The 19837-nt window shown below is 43.3% G+C and overlaps 1 protein-coding gene and 1 long non-coding RNA gene across 2 annotated transcripts in view; one reads left to right on the top strand and one right to left on the bottom strand.

Moving 5' to 3' along the window:
* Positions 1-1938: 1938 nt before the first annotated feature.
* On the bottom strand, positions 1939-18825 carry LOC137341526 (ubiquitin-conjugating enzyme E2 N). Its single transcript, XM_068004663.1, has 4 exons — positions 18675-18825; positions 5056-5302; positions 4791-4931; positions 1939-2933 (listed from the first exon to the last, which is right to left on the bottom strand). Exons 1-4 carry the CDS (start codon positions 18705-18707, stop codon positions 2884-2886), a joined length of 471 nt encoding a protein of 156 aa, XP_067860764.1. The 5' UTR covers positions 18708-18825; the 3' UTR covers positions 1939-2883.
* The window catches only part of LOC137341528 (uncharacterized), a 40300-nt gene continuing 38761 nt past the window's right edge, over positions 18299-19837 (top strand). The window contains exon 1 of the long non-coding RNA XR_010967048.1: positions 18299-18622. This is a non-coding gene — a long non-coding RNA (uncharacterized lncRNA). The remainder of the gene's footprint in view (positions 18623-19837) is intronic.

Here is a 19837-nt window from a genome sequence, read left to right as displayed (position 1 = left end):
TTCTCATCCCACTGAAATTGGCCCTCCTCCAATTGAGTATTTTTACTTTAGAGTGGTCCATGTCCTATTCCATAGCTAGTCTTATGATACTATGATCGCAGCTCCCTAAAGGCTCCCCTACTGACACTTGCTCCACTTGGCCCACCTCATTCCTTGGAACCAAGTCCAGCACTGCCTCCTTCCTCGTTGGGCTGGAAACGTACTGGTTAAGAAAGCTATCCTGAACACATTTCAAAAATTCCTCCCCCTCTATACCCCTTACATTATTATTGTTATCCCAGTCTATATTAGGATAGTTGAAGTCCCTAGTTATCACTACTCAAGCTTTTGCACCTCTTTAACTTCCCTGCAAATTTGCTCTATCTCCTTCCCACTTGTTGGTGGCCTATAGAATATACCCAGTAGTGTAATGACACCTCTTATTTCTTAACTAACCAAATAGATTCTGTCCTGGACCCTTTCAGGGCATCCTCTCTCCAGTACTGCAATATTCTCCTTAATAAATACTGCCACCCCCACCCCTCCTTTCTTTCCTGAACACCTTGTATCCAGGAATATTTAGTACCCAATCCTTCCCTTTATTGAGCTAGGTCTCCGTTATTGCCACATCGCAATCCCATGTGGCTCTTTGCACCTGCAGCACAACCAACCTTGTTTACCATACCGTGCATTTATACACATGCACTGCAAACCAGTCTTAGACTTTCTTGTACTCTCAGTCTGATCCCACCTAATACTTGCTCTCGTGCTTTCTCCCCTGATCCTTTCTGCCCCTCATTTCTCCTTTCCATTGCTACATCCTGGTGACCATCCCCCTACCAAATTAGTTTAAACCCCCGCCCCCCCACCACCAACAGCACTAGCGAACCTCCCCGCTCCATTGAGGTGCAACCCGTCCTGCCTGTACAGGCCCCACCTTCCCCAGAACTGATCCCAATGCCCCTGGAATCTAAAGCCCTCCCTCCTGCACTATCTCTCCAGCCAAGCATTCATCTGCTCTATCCTCCTATTTCTACACTCACTAGCGCGTGGCATCAGGAGTAATCCGGAGGTTACTACCTTTGAGGTCCTGCTTCTTAATCTCTTTTCTAACTCCTTAAAATCTGCCTGCAGGACCTCATCCCTCTTTCTACTTATGTCGTTGGTCCTGATATGGACCATGACATCTGGCTGTTCACCCTCCCTCCCCCCCAGAATGTTCTGCAGCCACTCAGTGACACCCTTGACCCTGGCACCAGGAGGCAACACATCATCCTGGAATCACGTCTGTGGCCGCAGAAACGCCTGTCTGCTCCCCTAACTATAGAATCCCCTGACCTTTCTCTTCCTCCACCCACCCCGGTACAGCTAAGCCAGAGGGTGCTGTGGACTTGGCTCTAGCTGCACTCCCCAGAGGAACCCTCTCCCCCACCAGTATTCTGAACTGGTTAGAGAGCGAGATGTACTTGTACTCCGGGGACTTCTGCACTACCTGCCTGGTCCTCCTTCTGTGTCTGGCGGTCACCCAGTCCCTCTCTGCCTGCACTTTCTTAAGCTGCGGGGTGACCACCTCCTGAAACGTGCTATCGAGCTAAAGAACTTTCATTTATATAGTGCCTTCCATGATCTCAGGACATCCCAAAGCCCTTTACAGCCAAAGTACTTTTGAAATATAGTCGCAGTTGTAATGTAGGAAACGAGGCAGCCTATTTGCACACATGAACCTCATTTCTGAGAACTGTTCTCAGACCACCGTGTGTGTATATTATACATTACTCAGCATATTCTTTCACATATAAATGTACAATTTCAAACAGCTATCTTTCTAAAATCCCAATTTTTATTTTTGGTATGCTCTGGACTTTCCTTTTCTGCTTGCACGTGACAAAGCTGAAATAGACAACACACATTAATGTGCTCTGCTGACAGAGCACAGGTCCAAATAAAGAGAACGTCGAATTTACAGGAAAGAACCACTGGATCCCTCTTTAATAAATCCCAATCAGAAGTATAAATGCAAGTTACAGGTGCAGTTACAAATGTTATGCAGTGCTCCAAGACAGTTGTTTTTAAAACTTCCTATTCAGTTCACTGGGACTGCATGCAAGATCTGAACACGATGCTATAGACTTTGAAATGAAACACGCCGTCATTTGTCTTTTCAAAAGAACCGTATGTAGATATTTTCATTAATGAGCATGAAACCAATCACTAAAACCTCAAAGATTAATTTACCGCATTGCGTTTCCTGGAAAGATTAACACAGTACAACGGCCAAATGGAACAAAAAAGTTTACTAAAACTAAAGTTTTACAGAAATCTTTTTTCCCCCAGACAAGCCATACAAAGTCACAAGCTTTTTCAGGATCTACATTTGAGAGTCACAATATTGATGCGCTGCTTTTTTCCTTTCTCTCCTTACTGACTGGACGAACTAATAACCAGCAAAGCTGCTTAATCTATTGCACCTAAAAAGAAAAGTTACTAGGCTTGGCAAAGGGCGTGATCTACTGTGTACAAGTTAGCTGCTTTCAAAATGCTTTTAACATCACAAAAAAACAAAACCCAAAAAGTAAAAACTTACAATAAGCTAACTAAGCCGATTTTCATTCACAGTGCTAAGAAAAAAAAACACCAGTCATTGTAAATAAAGCAGAGGTGCATCACTGCTTTCAAATTAATTTGGGGGGGGGTCGGGGGAAGAAAATAGAAAAAGCAAAGTGGTATAGACTCTGCTCATGCTTTAATGGTGAATCGGAACATGACAAATAGTCTCTAATGTGCATTTAAACACCAAGAATTTTATTTGTCTGGGTTTATTCTGCAGTTTTCTAAGACTGTGTTCTTTGAATGCAAGGAAAGAGATCTTGGCAGAACAAGAGGAGTTGTGATGTGCATTCAACTTCATCTTGAATGGCTGTTCCCACTGGCATATAGCCTAGTCCATGTTCTGGCTGCAAGATAAAGACATTTTTAAGCACACAGTTCTCATGCGGAAACTGGTTTCAAACATATTTCATTATTTTTGCACAGCTGTGCATAATTTTTCAACAGGAACAAAATTAGTAGCAACAAGTTGTCCATTTAGCCAATTCCGATCACACGCCCTTGAAAACAAACAATCCTTTTATAAGAGTAATAATCAAAATGATCACATCCAAAGTCATGTTTTCCTCCCACACTTGCAGTCAGCAGTCCAGTTTGCAGCTGACTGGGATATTTATACCTAAAATACCATCCAAAGTGCGACTGTGTAAAGTGATACTCCCAGAGACAGTTAGTATCATCCAGTATAAAGTTAGAACTGCACCTGCAACACATCTATATACACACACGGAAAACTCCAGTGCTCATTGCTGGCTGTGTGGGCTGGTCCTGCCCGGACCAAAGTGGCAACAATCACTTTCACAAAACTGGCTACAGCTTTGCTGAAGACAGCATTAGAGGGTTGGCTAAGAAAGTCCCAGGAAAGGGAGTAGGGTAGTTGGGTGGTGGCTGGAGAGAAAGGAGAGCTTCAATCGGCACCTACTTTGTGGTATTGGTGAGATGCTGCCAAGATTTCTCATAATTCATTCTGGCAAGTCCGGCATTTATTGCCCAGCCCTAGCTGGTGGTGCTGGGTTGCCTTCTTGAACCACTGCAGTCCGTGAAGGTACTCCTCCAATGCTGTTAGGTATATCTATATAGCCATTTGAAATAACTGAGTGGCTTGTTCAGCCACTTGAGGGCAGTTAAGAATCAAAACAATGGTGTGGGACTGGAGTCACATATAGGCCAGACTGGGTGGGATTTGAACTCACATTCTCTGGATCATTAGCCTAGGCCTCTAGATTACTAGTCCAGTAACATAACTACTACACCACTATACCCTACTAGAACCAAATTCCCTGCAGCTCAGTGCCAACCTGAAATAATATGTCTGCCATCAAAATGTCATGGCACTTCCCAAAATCGAACAAAAAACATCACAGATCTCAATGTTTAGTGTATCGAGACAGCATACGGTTTGAAACCCCTTACCCCAAATCATAGGATTTGCCAACTTCTTGGCATTTACAAGTTGACACATGTAGACTTTTCTGACATGAATTTGGACAGTTAAACCTCTCAGGAATTGTTTGTTTCATGACCATCCCAACAAAAGCAAGCTAGACCTTCAGTCAGTGGCAACTGACATTTGTTACTGATACCACAACCTGCACAGGGCAACAGAATCAGAGAACAAGCCCTCAAACCTGATGGTCTTGATGCTATTAAGTTCACTCATGCTGGAAATACATTCCCAAAAGATGACAACACACCATTGGGGTTGGTCCCAGCAGGTGTAAAGTGAAAGCCAAAGATCTTGCAAGCATAATACTTGAAGACTAGGTGTTGGAAACACTGGTCATGGCGTCGATTCAAATATATACAGCAGAACGTTTGAAACTCACTGATACGAGGCATGCATTAAATTTTCTCTAAATCAACATGGGACAAACATATTAAGGACAAGTTTAAAACAGATCATGGAGACGGAGATCTTCACCAATGGAAATAACAGGGAGTGCCTCACTGCCAGTCACTGGTGAGAGGAGAGGAAGAGAGAACAATAAAAATTGTCACTCACCAGCCAGTGAGGTATTTCATACAGCACAGGACAAGCGCATCCTATCACAGTGAAAGTGTCAACAGGACCTTACCTGGGGTTACTGCTGCTGTACAAGAGCTGTTTAAGAATTAAAGATACATGTCCAATATGTAGCTGGAGCCGCCCCTTTAATTTCTATTTCCTTTATTCAACAAGCAGATATTCAAATAATCACATGTACCTGTTTCTATGGCTTGGGCTTCATTGCTCTTCCACTGTTCAGCTACATCATTTGCTAATGGGTCATCTGGATTTGGAGCACTTAACAATGCCTGGATTGATAGCAGTACTGTCCGAATCTGCAAAGCTGGGGACCACTTATCTGTGGAATCAAAACAGTACAAGTCATGACATTAGTGCTCTAGTTAAAAACTGCACAAAGGCTGCATTTGTCACAACAGTACATTGAATAAAATTAAGGTGCAGAAATTGAAAGCAGTGATTACCTTTCAGAATATCTAAACAGATTCTGCCCAGCTTGTCTACATTTGGGTGATATATTTTGGTCATGAAGCGAACTTTTGGAGCTGCCATAGGATATTCTTCTGGAAGAAATAGTTCAAGTTTAAAAGTTCCACCCTCAAATGGGGAGTCCTGTGGACCAGCTATAACAACATGAAAGTAGCGTGCATTGAATTCATCTGCTTCTGCCTTTATACCAGGCACTGGCTCTGCCTGCAAACGCTGGGTTTCCTGAAAATGATAAAGGACAACTGTTAGTAATGCACACATCCAAATAACACCTGAAGTTACATTTCTAAATGAATATTCTACACATTAGCAACTGTGTTACGTGTCTCCCTTATCACTGATTCTAAATCAAGGGAGCCATAAGCATTTGTGGTTTTGAATATTACATATTGAATTACAGTACCATGTTTACTGCTTCACAACAGATTTAATCAACATCATTTATTACATAATGTGAAGTCCACTCACGAACACTTCTCCAACTCATTCAAAACAAACCACACTGCCAGCACTTCTTAAAAGTGTCAGCCGTGGCTCAGTGGGTAGCACTCTCGCCTGTGTCAGAAGATTGTGGGTTCAAATCCCACTCCAAAGACTTAAGAACGCAATCCAGGCTGACACTTCCAGTGCAGTACTGAGGAAGTGCTGCACTGTCGGAGATGCCGTCTGTCGGATAAGACGTTAAATGGTGATAAATCCCATGGCACTATTTTGATGACGACCAGGAGAGTTCTCCCGATGTTCTGGGCAATATTTATCACTCAACCAACAACACTAAAAAAACAGATCATCTGGTCATTTATCTCACTGCTGTTTGTGGCACTGCTGTGTGCAAATTTGCTGCCACGTTGCCTGCCTATATTACAACAGTGACTACACTTCAAAATGACTTGGTTCTAAAAAGCTTTGGGATGCCCATAGGTCATGAAAGGCACTTTAGAAATGCAAGTTCTTTCTTCTTTTCTCAATTCTTATGCCCAACAAAATTAGAAGTTCAACAGCTACATAGTAAAAGTGCAGGCTGGGTTTCATTTCAAGCCACATGCCTGAACAAAATCCAAAGCAAATAAATAAATTAGGGTCCATGATTTCTGCACTTTAAATATTTGAAAGTTCCATTCATCAAGCCAGTTGGAGTGCCTTAATATTACCATTTTAGTCAGAAAGGTTGTTGGATATGAAGACAAATGTGTTCAATAAAAATATTTTCTACATTGAGCAAGGCAGTGGTTTTCTGCAGAGACCACTGCAAACACTGAACAGCGGAGTATACAGCGATGGAAATGTGCTGGTAAGATACTTAATAGGTAGTTAAAAATCTGACGACCCTGTAGATACGTTAAGATCTGGAGACCCCAATTTAAAGAAACTATGTTGGAAAAGCGTTAGCGTATAGATAAACTATTTTAAAATATATACCAAAGGGTAGCAATCATCTCACCTCCAACACTGTATTTGCCGAAAGATAATCAATTGCCTCTCCCTCCCCACGCCCCCTGCATCAAGTGTGGCCCTAAGATGGCGTTATGTAGCTAGCCATTTATTCGCTTTAATGGTCTAGGAACAGGAGCAGGCCGTTTAGCCCCTCACGCCTGTTCTGCCATTCAATTAGATACGGCTGATCTGTATCTTAACTCTATCTACACACCTTGGTTCCGTAACCTATAATATCCTTGCCTAACAAAAATCTATCAATCTCAGTTTTGACATTTTCAATTGACCTAACCTCAGCAGCTTTCAGGGGGAAGAGTATTCCAGATTTCCACTACCCCATGTGTGAAGAAATGCTTCCTGACATCACCCCTGAACAGTCCAGCTCTAATTTTAAGGTTATGCCCTCTTGTTCTGGATCCATCAGAGGAAATAGTTTCTCTCCATCTACCCTATCAAATCCTTTAATCATCTTAATACCTCTTAATATTCTATACTCAAGGAAATACAAGCCTAGTCTATGCAATCTGTCCTCATAATTTAACCCTTTTAGCCCAGGTATCATTCTGCTGAATCTGTGCTGCACTTCTCTATCCTTCCTAAGGTGCGGTGCCTGGAACTGAACAAAGTACTCAAGATGGAGCCTAACCAGAGCTTTATATAACTTTAGCATAACTTCCACTTCATATTCAATAATTCAAGATAAATTTATTTGCTTTTGTTGTCCGTTAAGCTTTAAATCTATTAATCCAAAGATTCCGCTAAACAATGGAATAGAGCCTGCTTGAGCTGAGGAACCAAAATTCCACAGCACATTTTCTGCAAATACACTAGTCAGCTTTATTATTTATGCAACTCATTGGGAGGCTCTTGTGGCAGAAACTAGTACTACAATATGATCAGACACATCTCCAAAAAACGTAGGGGGCCTGAATGTTTTCAGTCAGTGTGAACCAACATCATTTTCCGCTCTCATTACATTCAGGCTTTCTTGCAGGTATCAAAAAGCCCCTCGGTCAGCATTTTACTTTTCCAAGGGAAAAAATATCCACAGGTTTGATATGCAGAGGATATGGGGGCTTCAACAGATACTTTTATCTTCAGCATCCCTCCCACTTTGAAACGTTTTTATGTCATTGGAATTTTTTTCCATTAATTAGTGGGCCATTGATTTCCAGCGAGTAAGGCACATTCAATTTTTATTGACGCTGTTTAGGCTAATCCTGGACTAGTGTCGGTCGATCTATAGAGCAAAGTGGCAGGGACAAAGCTAGACCTTTCAAGTCGTTAAAGTTCTAAAGAAACAACAGCCGGATTTGAAGTTCAGCCAACTCATCAAATACATGGTTGCTCTGACAGTATTTCATCAATCTGCTAGCCTTTACAGCTCAAAGCCAGTGTTAGCTGGTAAGAGATAGATGATTCCTTCAGGGGAGAAAACAATTTTCTGCAAAAAAACTATACAAGTCTCCCGCTTCATGCTTTATACCATCAGATCTCCTGCGACACTCTCATGGTAAGTTGAAACGATGTCATGTTTTGTAAGGAGGAGAATCTAACCAAGTACAATGTATATTTTGTTCCCAAGATAACGCTATGTCCCTTTAAAGCGATAAAGTTTAATTCAAAGGTTACTTATTAATCAAACTAGAGATCAGGACCCACAAAAAAAAGCCAGTTTGCAGGAAGGTTAATTAAGTGGCTGGGACTGTCAGGTCCTGGAGAGTTTGTGTGTACATTCCAAATTATATAACCCTTTCTTTTTCTAAAAAAAAGTGGCAAATTTGCATTAGGCAATGTGTGACAGACAACAAGTACACTAGACATTTTCCATCTCTAATAAAAACAGATACACATTCCATCTAAAGTAAAGCCCAAGGCTTTTCAAACAGTAAACAGCTTCACTGGAATGCTTATTTTTTAACCCAGTGGCAAAAACAAATTTTTCTACAATTTCATGAGGCTTTTGGAGAGATTAGTGTGGTACTGTACTAGACACTCGCTGGGATGGCGACTTCAAAATGACAGCAACTTGCATTGATACAGCGCCTTTAACACAGTAAAACATCCCAAGGCGCTTCACAGGAGCGTCAAACAAAATCTGACACCGAGCCACATAAGGAGATATTAGGGCAGGTGACCAAAAGTTTGGTCAGAGAGATAGGTTATAAGGAATGTCTTAAAGGAGGAGAGAGAGGTAGAGAGGTTCAGGGAGGGAATTCCAGAGATAAGGGCCTAGGCAGCTGAAGGCATTACCGCCAATGGTGGAGCAATTAAAATCAGGGATGCGCAAGAGGCAAGAATTGGAGAAGCACAGAGATCTCATATGATTATAGGGTTTGAGGAGGTTACAGAGATAGGGAGGGGCAAGGCCATGGAGGATTTTGAAAACAAGGATGAGAATTTTTAAATCGAGGCATTCCCGGACTGGGAGCTAGTATAGGTCAGCGAGTACAGGGGTGATGGGTGAACAGGACTTGGTGCGAGTTAGGAATTCAGCAGCAGCGTTTTGGATAAGCTCATTTATGCAGGGTGGAAGATGGGAGGTCGGCCAGGAAAGCATTGGAATAGTCGAGTCTAGAGGTAACAAAGGCATGGACGAGGGTTTCAGCAGCAGATGAGCCGAGGCAGGGATGGAGGCGGGCAATGTTTCGGAGGTGGAAGTAGGTGGTCTTGGTATACGGAGCAGATATGTGGACGGAAGCTCATCTCAGGGTCAAATAGGACGTCAAGGATGCGAACAGTCTGGGAAATTCCTGACAATGCTAGGAAGGTAAAATGAGGAATTATATCAACATCCTGATTGAACAATGTTGTAGTGTTGTTACGGTGAACGTGAATGTCTGAAAAAGACGCTGCACTGTAAGTGAAAAAATTATATGCATTCAGATAAATTGGTCATTGCTTTCCGTGGGATTTTGCTGAAAGCAAAATGGCTGCAAATTGCACTCACAGTAAATAATAACGAGCAGCTGGGAGGCTGCAAAATAAGGCACTATCTAAATGTTTTGGGATTGCATTCAACGATTCCATTAGTTTTTTTTGTGAAAGCTACAAACCAGTGACCTTGCGCACGGACAAACCATAATTTGTAACAGGTTTGGGAATAATTCAGAGGGCTTGCAGGAATTATTGAGCAGAGTTGAAGCAAGATGAAATAAGAAAAGTGAACAAAACCCAGACAATGGAGAATCTATACATAGGTTTTTAAGAGGGGACAGGGGTGGACTTTAATTCATCACCAAACAAACTGCGCAGATTACATAAGATATTTAGAGCTCTAGACTATAAGCAGCATTGACACCATACATAAATCGAAGACAACTACTGCAGATCTAGACATTCTCGGTCTGCCAAACCTGAACGCAGACAAGAGGCATTTCAAGCTAAATGCCAAATATCCTACAGTAACACAGAAGACCAGGAAAACTGGCAATAACATTTGTAACTAGTAAAGCAGTAAGAACATGACATTGTTTAGTCATAGATCAGAGCAGGACAGACCACAACAAAGGTACCTATCAATAAAGTTTGAGTCTACTTTTCATTGACTGGGGTCAGGAATTCTATGGAAAACACAGAAGGTATGTAGCACTATTTCAAACTATTATGTGGAGAAATTAACCTAATATACGGCAAGATTCTGTGGCGTTTTAGTAAAAGTTAGAAGTTACCAAAAAAACTATCTGGTTGGAAAGGACTAAGCGGCTAGTATTGTGATTGAGATGGCCAACCGAGAGCTGCAGTTTCACATTTGAATTAACAGAGTTATTACCTTTGAATCCCACTGTCAGCTAGGCAGCATCCTTAATCAATAAGCCATTACGACAAAAGTTGCACTGCAAACTTGCGGCTTTCAAAAACAAAAAAAACCCTTCAATTTATCCAAATTTCTAATGCCCAATTTCACAAACAACTTGCATTTATATATCGTCTTTAACATAAGAAATTGTCGCAAGGCGCTTCACAGAAGCAGATTCAGACAAAAATTGACACTAAGCCAATGGAGATATTGGCATGGGTGACAAAAGCTTGGCCATAGGTGAGTATTAAGAGAGAGGTGGAGAGGCAGAGAGGTTTAGGGAGGGCGTTCCAGAGCTTATGTCCTAGGTGGCTGAAGGCACAGCCACCAATGGTGGGGCGAAGGGAGTGGAGGGATGCACAGATCTTGGAGGGTTGTAGGGCTGGAGGCTGTTATAGATAGGGAGGGGCGAGGCCCGGGAGGGATTTAAATACGAGGATGAGAATTTTACATTTGAGACGTATGGAGACTGGACCCCCAATGTATGTCAGCTAGGACAGGGATGATGGGCGAGTGGGACTCGCTGCAGGTTAGCATACAAGTTTTGGATGAGCTAAAGTTTATGGACGGCAGAGGATGGAAGGCCAGCCAGGAAAACATTGAACTGCGAGTTTAAAGGTGACAATGGCATGGATAAGAGTTTCGGCAGCAGATAGACTTCGGCAAGGGCGGAGATGTGCAATGTTACAGTGGTCAAAGTAGGCAATTTCTGTCATGGAGGAGATATGGGGTTGGAAGCTCAGGTTCAAATAGGATGCTGCTGTTGCGAACAGTCGGCTTGAACCTGAGACTGTGGTCGAAGAGAAGGGAATCAGAGGCAAGGATATGGAGTTTGTGGTGGTGCCAAAAGTGATAGCTTCAGTCCTCTCAGTATTTAATTGAAAGAAACTGCGGCTCACCCAGGACAGGATGTCGGACAAGCAGGCTGACAACACAGAGGCAGTAGAGCTCGGTGTTGTCAGCGTACACGTGGCACCGGACGTCATGCCTTTGGATGATATCAACGAAGAACAATATGTAGACGAGGAGGAGGAGGAGAAGAGTACCAAAGATAGATCCTTTGGGAACTCCTGAGGTAATGGTGTGGGGGTGGGAAGAGAATCCATTTGCTGGAGATGTTCTGGCTACGATTAGATAGGCAAGAGTACAGCCAAGCGAGTGCAGTCCCAATGAGCTGCACAATGGATGAGAGGCGTTGGAGGTGTGGTCAGATACATCAGGTGCAGTATTACATAATACTACAATTTAGTCTGTCAAACTGTACATAAAGCCATCACAAAACTGCATCAAGAAATTATAATCAAAATTAAACTAAGCTATGTCACATTAGTCTACATAATTAGGAGTCATATTTCCAGCACACAGAAGCAGAGTATGGCCGCAAAGCTGCCATGTATATAGGGCAAAAAAGTGACTGGCTCAAATAATCTTAAACGGGAAGTAACTTAAGTTAGTAAATTGTTCATGTAATACTTCACAATTTTAAAAAACCTACAAAATTACCCATAAAATTGGCTTTTTAATGCTAGAAATTCCTCTAAGAAGGTTGCCACTATAGGTTTGGGGCTTGAGCTGGAGTTTTCATCTACTTGGTACAAATTCTGTGCATGAGAGATGGTGCAACAAGGGAGTTATAGTTTTCATCATGTGGAACGACAATACCCAATGTACTGTGACAACCAGAAAGAAAACTTAACTGGGATACTGGTAGGGGGAAACTTTTATACAGTTTAAATCATTACATGAAAATTCTGAGCTACTTTTTTGGTGTCACTGAGATGGACTGATGTTCTTGCCTGAGTCCGAGAGGGATATTTACAAGGGGCTTTGATGTTGACCTCAGATACAGTATCGGCCATCCAGATCTGGACCATGGGGATTAACCTGTTTAGGTGCTGATCACTGGAAACCCAACAATGGGAAAAACCCCTCTGGGCCGTGGCCCACCAACAGCTTCAACAAACTTACTTTGATAAAGAAGGGGGAGAGGGGGAGAAAAGTTATTTTTTTTACAATCGTGCAATTAGTTGAGAAAAAGGGCAACAGTGGGAGGATGGAAGAAGAGAAGAGAAGAGAAATCAAGTAATTTACATGCAATATAAGTAAATAGCGCAAATCTGTATCTAAATAAAATGTAAATAAATGAAGAATAAAGTTATTCGGGGGTGGGGGGGGAGATACTTTCTCATCCTAGAAACAAATGAGTTAACTTTGAAACTAGATAGAAACCCTCTGATTACCTGTATTTTGTTTACAGTAATTAGTGTTAACACTTTTGCAAATAAGAACCAATGACAAAACACCAAACCTCTACAGAGATCCTGCTGAAGTCATAATCCAGTGCAGTGAGACATGGGATGCCCCTACATCCAGTGCTATCAGGCCCAAGCTGAGGCACCAGGAATAACCAGTGAGACAAACATCACAACCACCCCAACTGTTCATTTTCCATAGTTCAGTCAAATTCCAGGTTATCCCACCACAGTGATACCTAATGATTCCCCTCTAGCTGCCAAACCCCTGTCAAACTTCAGGACCCCCACCCATGTTCTTCCAAACCCTTGGAAATAAATAAAACAAAATTAGAGAGCCTGTAGGGAAAAAGGGGAGGAAACTACTGGGAAAAATAGAGTGCCATCAAAAAAGAGAAGGACAGAGAGGGAACTGGAAGTACTCATATGTCTAGAAGTCAAACAATAATTCCAGTTTGTAACAGCAAGAGGATCAAAAGAGAATTGAGATCCCCTAAAACTGGAAACAGAGTTAAACAGGAGGATAAACTAAAAATAATTAATGTATTAAAGGATTACTACTTGGAGCATGCACCAGAGAAGACACTACTAGCAAACTAATCCATCAGAGGTTACAACTAAAGACAAACCAGTGAATGAACATTGTACAACTAAACTTAATAATTTTGACATCACGGGCAAAGAGGTTGCAGGCAGGTTCAAAACCAGCAAGTCCTCAGGGAGGGATGATATATCGCCACGGGTGTCAAGTGAGATCAGAAGTGAAACCTACAAAAGTACTAACAGTCGTTATGGTAAAGACAATGAATATAGGAGGATGGATTGGAAATAGGTCCCCACAGCACCCTATTTTCAAAAAGGGTGACAAAGCAAACCCAAGTAACTATTAGACCCATTAAGTCTTGCATCAATACAGCAAAGGGCAGCCAATATGGATACAGAAGAGGGAGATCCTGACTGACTGACCAACAACTGACTTTTTTGAAGCTACACCCCAACTGCATATCCCAGTTGTGTTCCTGGATGTCCAGGCAGTGAGTATCCAAACTAAAACTTGGATAGGTAAGGAATTGGTTGAAATACAGCACTAGTTTTAGAAGTGATGTTAGTAGATGCACTGAATAGTGCACCTTGGGGGGTACTGGTTATGGGAATGATGCTGGGTTGGAACGGTGCAGAGTAGAACACCTAAGGGATCAGAGTGTGATGTCCTCACTAATCTACATAAATGATCGGGATTCATAAATATAATGCATGCTGGCAGATGGAACTAAATTAAGTTTAGTTTAAGGCTGTTGAGTCTGATGAAGTAGCTAAGGAACAACAGAAAGACTTGGACAAAATTTATAAGTGAACAGAACTCTAGCAGAAGAACTCTGATAAAGATAACGGTCTTACATGCTGGAAGGAAAAAAAAGATAGACCATATTGAATGAATGATGTTAAGCAAGGTAGGAGGGAGAAAGATCAGACTGATAGCAGGCTCAACACTTACCTTATTTAGCAAGTCATCATGTAACAAAGCAAAACGCTTCAAAAAAAACCAAGGTGGCACAAAGGAAGAAAATACTGGAAATTTGAGGACAGGTCTACACCTGAAATGTTAACTTGTCCGTTCTCCCCACAGATGCTGACTGACTTGCTGAGTGTTTCCAGCACCTGCATTTTATTAACTGAACTGACTTGCACTCAGTGCTGGCTCAGAATGTTAAGTTTTCTAAGAACTTTAAATAACGCCAGTTTGTGTTGGGACAATTGAGTATTAACGGCTGCAGATCCCAGAGCATACAGCCCTGTTATCCAGCTCTAAATTCACCAGAAAGTGTTAGTATCACATTGATACAAAAGTAGGTTGTGTTCCTGAGGTTGAGTCAAGACATTTAGCAACAAAGCAGCTCAATGCTGTGTATTTAATCCGTGCTGTGTCAGATCTGGGATTTTTCATACTGATATTGTAGTGGAAACTGCCCTATCCAAACAAAAACACATGGTATAAAACTGAACAGAGCAGCTAACTACCAACTAAGACAGGCTAATGTCTAAAATTATATGCAACCAATTTCTCAAGCTGTTTTTGTCTTCCCAACTTTTTTGAAAAATGTATCCAAACAGGATATACTGCCATTTACTATCAAGGTACTGACATCTGACACCAAATTCAGCACTTAACTATCTCCCTTGTTTCTTGGCAACCAGAACTGGACATGCTACTTAAGATGCAGCCTGACCAGAGCACTGTACAGTTTGATCACGACTTCTTCTGGCATGTATTCTACTGTGCTGGCTTCGTTGGTTGCTGCTCTGCACTGGTTGAATCCAAGACTCGTATGTCTAGAAATATAGGAACAGGAGTAGGCCATTCAGCCCCTTCAAGCCTGTTCCGCCATTCAATTAGATCATGGCTAATCTGTATCTTAACTCCATTAACCTGCCTTCGTTCCACATCCCCTTGATACCCTCACCTAACAAAAATCTATCAATCTCAGTTTTGAAATTTTCAATTGACCCCCAGCCTCAACATCTTTGAGGGAGAGTGTTCCAGATTTCCACTACCCTTTGTGTGAAAAAGTACTTCCTGACATCAACCCTGAACAGCCTAGCTTAGGTGATGAGGAAGCCCCCTTGCTCTGGACGTACCCACCAGAAGAAAAAGCTTCTCTCCATCTACCCTATTCAACTTTCAACTTCATCCGTACCTATATCAGCATAATTCATGGAGTACATATATCACCCATTTTTTCCCATTCTATGTGCATAACTTTGCTTTAAATTTTATTTGCCATTGTTCAGTCCACTCTCGTATTTTGTTTAATTCAATCTGTAATTTCTGCCCTTCCCAGTTGGTATTGTCTGCAAATTTAAGCAATTTGCAATTAGGTTCTGAATCCAAATTCTTGATGTAAACTAGAAACAGCAGTGGCCTCAACACAAAAAAGTCAGGGGGAGATGAGGAGATTTTTTTTTATGCAGCAAGTTATGATCAGGAATGCAGTGCCTGAAAGAGTGGTGGAAGTAGATTTAATGGCAATTTTCAATGGGGAACTGGATATATACTTGAAAAGGAGAAATGTGCAGGGCTATGGGGAAAGAACAGGTGAGTGGGACTAATTGGATCTTCAAAAAGCTGGCACAATCACAATGGGCTGAATGGCCGCCTTCTGAGCTGTATGATTCTATGAACACCAAGCCCCCAGTCTACTTCCCCCGATATTACTTATCTAACCAGTACCCATTATTCCTACCCTTCAGCAATTTCTTATCCATTCCTAAGTCTTACTCTGAACTCCCCAGTAGCCTTTCATGCCGAACTTTATAAAATGCCTTTTGGAAGTCTAAGTACACAACATCAAGGGATTTTCTTGGGTTGTCACTTCCTCAAAGAACTCAGAAATTGGTCAGATAGGATCTTCCCCTTCTAAAGCCACGCTGACTGCTGTTTATTAGGTTGTACATATTAATCCCCAGGTTTGCTCCTGATGTAGCTTACATAGAATATTAAAACAAATAAGTCTGTCGATGCTAGTTTCTCTTTTGTCACCCTTTTTGAAGACGAACATCACATTCCCGTTTCAAATCAACTGATACTTCCCCAGTGTCCTTTATCTCCTCATAATCTCCCTAGTCACTCTCAGCACCCTGAGATAAATAGCACCTAACCCTGGGGGTGTCCATTTTAAGCCCCTACACTTTTTTGCCTTGGTACTTTTTTTTGTTGAGAGAATGGCATCATCCCAGGTGAATACTTTGAGGAAGTAATCATTCTAATGTTTACTATTTCATGTTTATCCTCAGTTTCAAGCTCATCTGCATCCAACAACCCACCTACTATTTGTTGCAATACTGACTTTTTCCCCCCTGCCGTGGTTGGCCTCTGCGAGTGTGCTTTTTTTCCCCTAGGTCTCTAGAGAAACTGCTTTTATTTGTCCCTCTGATCACATTTTTTGTGTGTTTCTGCATATTCCTATATTCGTCCCAGGGAACCCCTTCCCCCTTGCATGATTAATGGAGGCAATTTTTCCTCTATTTCCCTTGTAATTTAATTAATCCATTTAGGGTAACTATTGTTTAGTCTGAGCTTGCTGATCTTAGGTATGTACTTGCCCTGCATGATCATGGTCTTTGGTATTTCTAAATCACCGATCACATTGAACCCAGTGGTTGCTCTCCACCAAGGGTAATAAGACTTCCATTTTCTGTACATTGTCTGAATCATTTAAGAGTAACAAGTCACAATGAGCACTGCCCATTGTGACATCCCTTACATACAGAGTCAGTGTCTCCTTACAGGCTCACCAAAAGAGGCACACGAGTCATGAATCAGTCATGCTTTACATTTGCCAACTCTGACTGTACATGGGTCTTTCCTAATGTATATGTGGTTGACTGATATCTTAAATATCTTGCCTATCCTTAGATACCCCTGTCTCTTCATTGAGCAAGTGTCTTTCTTGTGTTGACCTGGTGGTCTGTAGCACACCCCTTGTATTGGCTTGGATTTTTTTCCCCCACCATTCGGGACTTCTGTCCAGATTAATTCATTCTGTGGCTCCCATTTTATTTATCGACCCAAAAACATATAAAACACTCAGTTGTGGAATGATGTACAAAATTAACTTCAGTCCAGGAGATGTTTGTGCTTGGGCATAAAAGACAGCAGTGCTGGTGAACTGAGCAGTTTATTCACCCAAGCAGTCAAACTGCATAACAAAATACTTCCTTACTGTGCAATACCATGACCATATGCAACAATTCCGATGTCAGCATGTTGTTATATGGACTCTACCTCTCCCTCAAAAAACTGGGCTGAGACTCTTATTTGGTTTCAGTTTGGACCTTTACAATATGCATTTACATAGTATCCTCACTTTAAAGAAAAAAAAATCTACTTTACAAAAGGAAAATAATGTAGCCAAGCAGAAAAAGGACCAGGACGCCAGAAAACTTAAACCAGGTACCTTCCCCAAAAGGCACGGCCAAGTCTGGGGCGGGCGGGGGGGGTAAACTTCTGGAAGGTTCAACTGCAGCTAAAACTGAAACACTACGAAGTAGCAGCCAGCAACGGTTAAATGTCATTCATTCTAGTTTTAAAATGGCAGCTAAGTCTCTGAAATCCACTCCCGGGCCGTGAATGCGCCGCCGCCGCCGCCGCAACATGTCTGAGCAAGTTGGAACCCCTCGCGCTTTTTGCCGTTGACAGCTCTGACTTGCAGTTTCCTCCTCTCAAGAGGCGGGCCTCTACAATCTGCCTCGGCGAGAGACGGCACAATCAATCAATCAATCAATCAATCAGCCGAAAGCGGACCCCCGGGGATTCCGCCCGGAGAAGCCAAAGCACCTCCGACTCTTCCCCCACCCCACCCCACCCACCCAAACCCGGCTGCACCTGGCGGGGGGGGGGGGGGTCACGGAGCTGCTGGCGCGAGATCGGGGGGGGGGTTTAGTCCGTTGACGGGCAGCGCGAGCGTCCTTTCGAACAGGATGAACGTTCCACTCGCGCGACCACTAGTCACCCGCTTCCCCCCCCCCACCCCACCCACCCATCTCATTCATCCATCAGACGGCTCCAGCCCACATAAAATAAGAGGGGAGCCTACGCCCGCCCCGCCGCCCGCAAACAACAGCTATCGTTTGGGATAATGAACCGGGAGCAGGCGGCGGCAGCGGCATAGGCCCCGACTCCACCGCAGCGTCCCCCCCCCCCTCTCCTCCTCCTCCTCCCACCCACCGGGCGTCACCAAGCTCTCTCCGTCTGTGACGCAACCCGGTTTTGGCGACGGCCTTACTCGTTTCCCAACGCCTCGCTTGGGCCTGTAGGCCTCGTACCGCGCAGCGATCGAGTGGCCGGCTCAGGCCCCGGACTCGCTTATCGTCTTTCTCTCTCTCTCTCCCCCCCTCTCCTTCTTCTCCACCACCCCCCAAAATCCTGAAAGCACGGCCCGCCGCCATATTGATGCCATGAGGCTTTTTTTTTTGAGGCTTTACTCGCTGAAAGCGGAAGTGGTTTCGCAAGAGAGAGGGGGGGGGGGAAAAAAAAAACCCCCGACCGCCTCAAAACAGGTAATTTAGAATATATATATTCATATTATTAATTGCTTTTCGGGTCCCGTACCTTAGTGATACGCCTGGGAAGCCCGCTTGCCATTGTCGCTCGATCTTTACGCGGCGATTCTCTCCCCTCTGTTTCTCTCTTCCCACAAAACTGCGGGAGGAGCAGGAGCCTGTCGTTTCTCTTCTTTTTTTCCTCCCCCCCCCCCGCCGCGCCGCCGCCGCCGCCGTGTGCGTGACGCGCGCGCCGACTCCTGGGTAATGTGGTCCGCCGGCGCCGGCCGCTCCCTCGGCTGCCCGCACGGCAGAACTACAAGTCCCGAGGTGCAGCGCGGCCCTCGCAGGCTTCCTCCAACCAAAAGCGTAGACGGTTGCTATTTTCTTTGGTGTGCGCGCGTTCTGTTCGGAACTGAAAGTGAGTGTGGTGCCTGTCAGAAAGTGCAAAGCAAAATGGAGAAAGGAAAAAAAAAAGTTAGCATTTCATGGCATTACATAGAATTTACAGCACATTTGGCCCAACAAGTCTGTGCTGGTGTTAATGCTCCACATGAGCCTCTTCCCACCCTACTTCATCTAACTCTATCAGAATATCCTTCTTTTCCTTTCTCCCTCATGTACTTATCTGACTTCCTCTATGCTAATCACCTCAACTTAGAATCACAGAATGGTTATAGCACAGAAGGAGGCTATTCAGCCCACTGAGCCCGTGCCTGCACTCTGCAAGAGCAATCCAGCTAGTCCCACTTCCCCGCCCCTCCCTTCCCCGTAGTGCTGCAATTTTTTTTCCCTTCAAGTACTTATCCAATTCCCTTTTGAAAGCCACGATTGAATCTGCCTCCACTCCCTCAGGCAGTGCATTCCAGATCATAGCCAGGAGGGTCAATGAAGGTAGCGCAATTGATGTAGTCTACATGGATTTTAGCAAGGCTTTTGACAAGGTGCCATGTGGCAGATTGGTCAAAAAAGTAAAGGCCCATGGGATCCAAGGGAATGTGGCAAATTGGATCCAAAATGGGCTCAGTGGCAGGAAGCAAAGGGTAATGGTCGGGTGTTTTTGCGACTGGAAGGCTGTTTCCAGTGGGTGTCGCAGGGCTCGGTACTAGGTCCTTTGCTTTTTGTGATATACGTTAACGATTTGGACTTAAACGTAGGGGGCATGATTAAGAAATTTACGGATGACACACAGATCGGAAGAGTGGCAAATAGACTTCAATCCGGAGAAGTGTG

Source organism: Heptranchias perlo, chromosome 24 (genome assembly GCF_035084215.1).
Source record: "Heptranchias perlo isolate sHepPer1 chromosome 24, sHepPer1.hap1, whole genome shotgun sequence".
NCBI classification, from domain to species: domain Eukaryota; kingdom Metazoa; phylum Chordata; class Chondrichthyes; order Hexanchiformes; family Hexanchidae; genus Heptranchias; species Heptranchias perlo.
The sequence above is the reverse complement of the archived record's forward strand: the minus strand, read 5'-3'. Positions and strand labels throughout refer to the sequence as shown.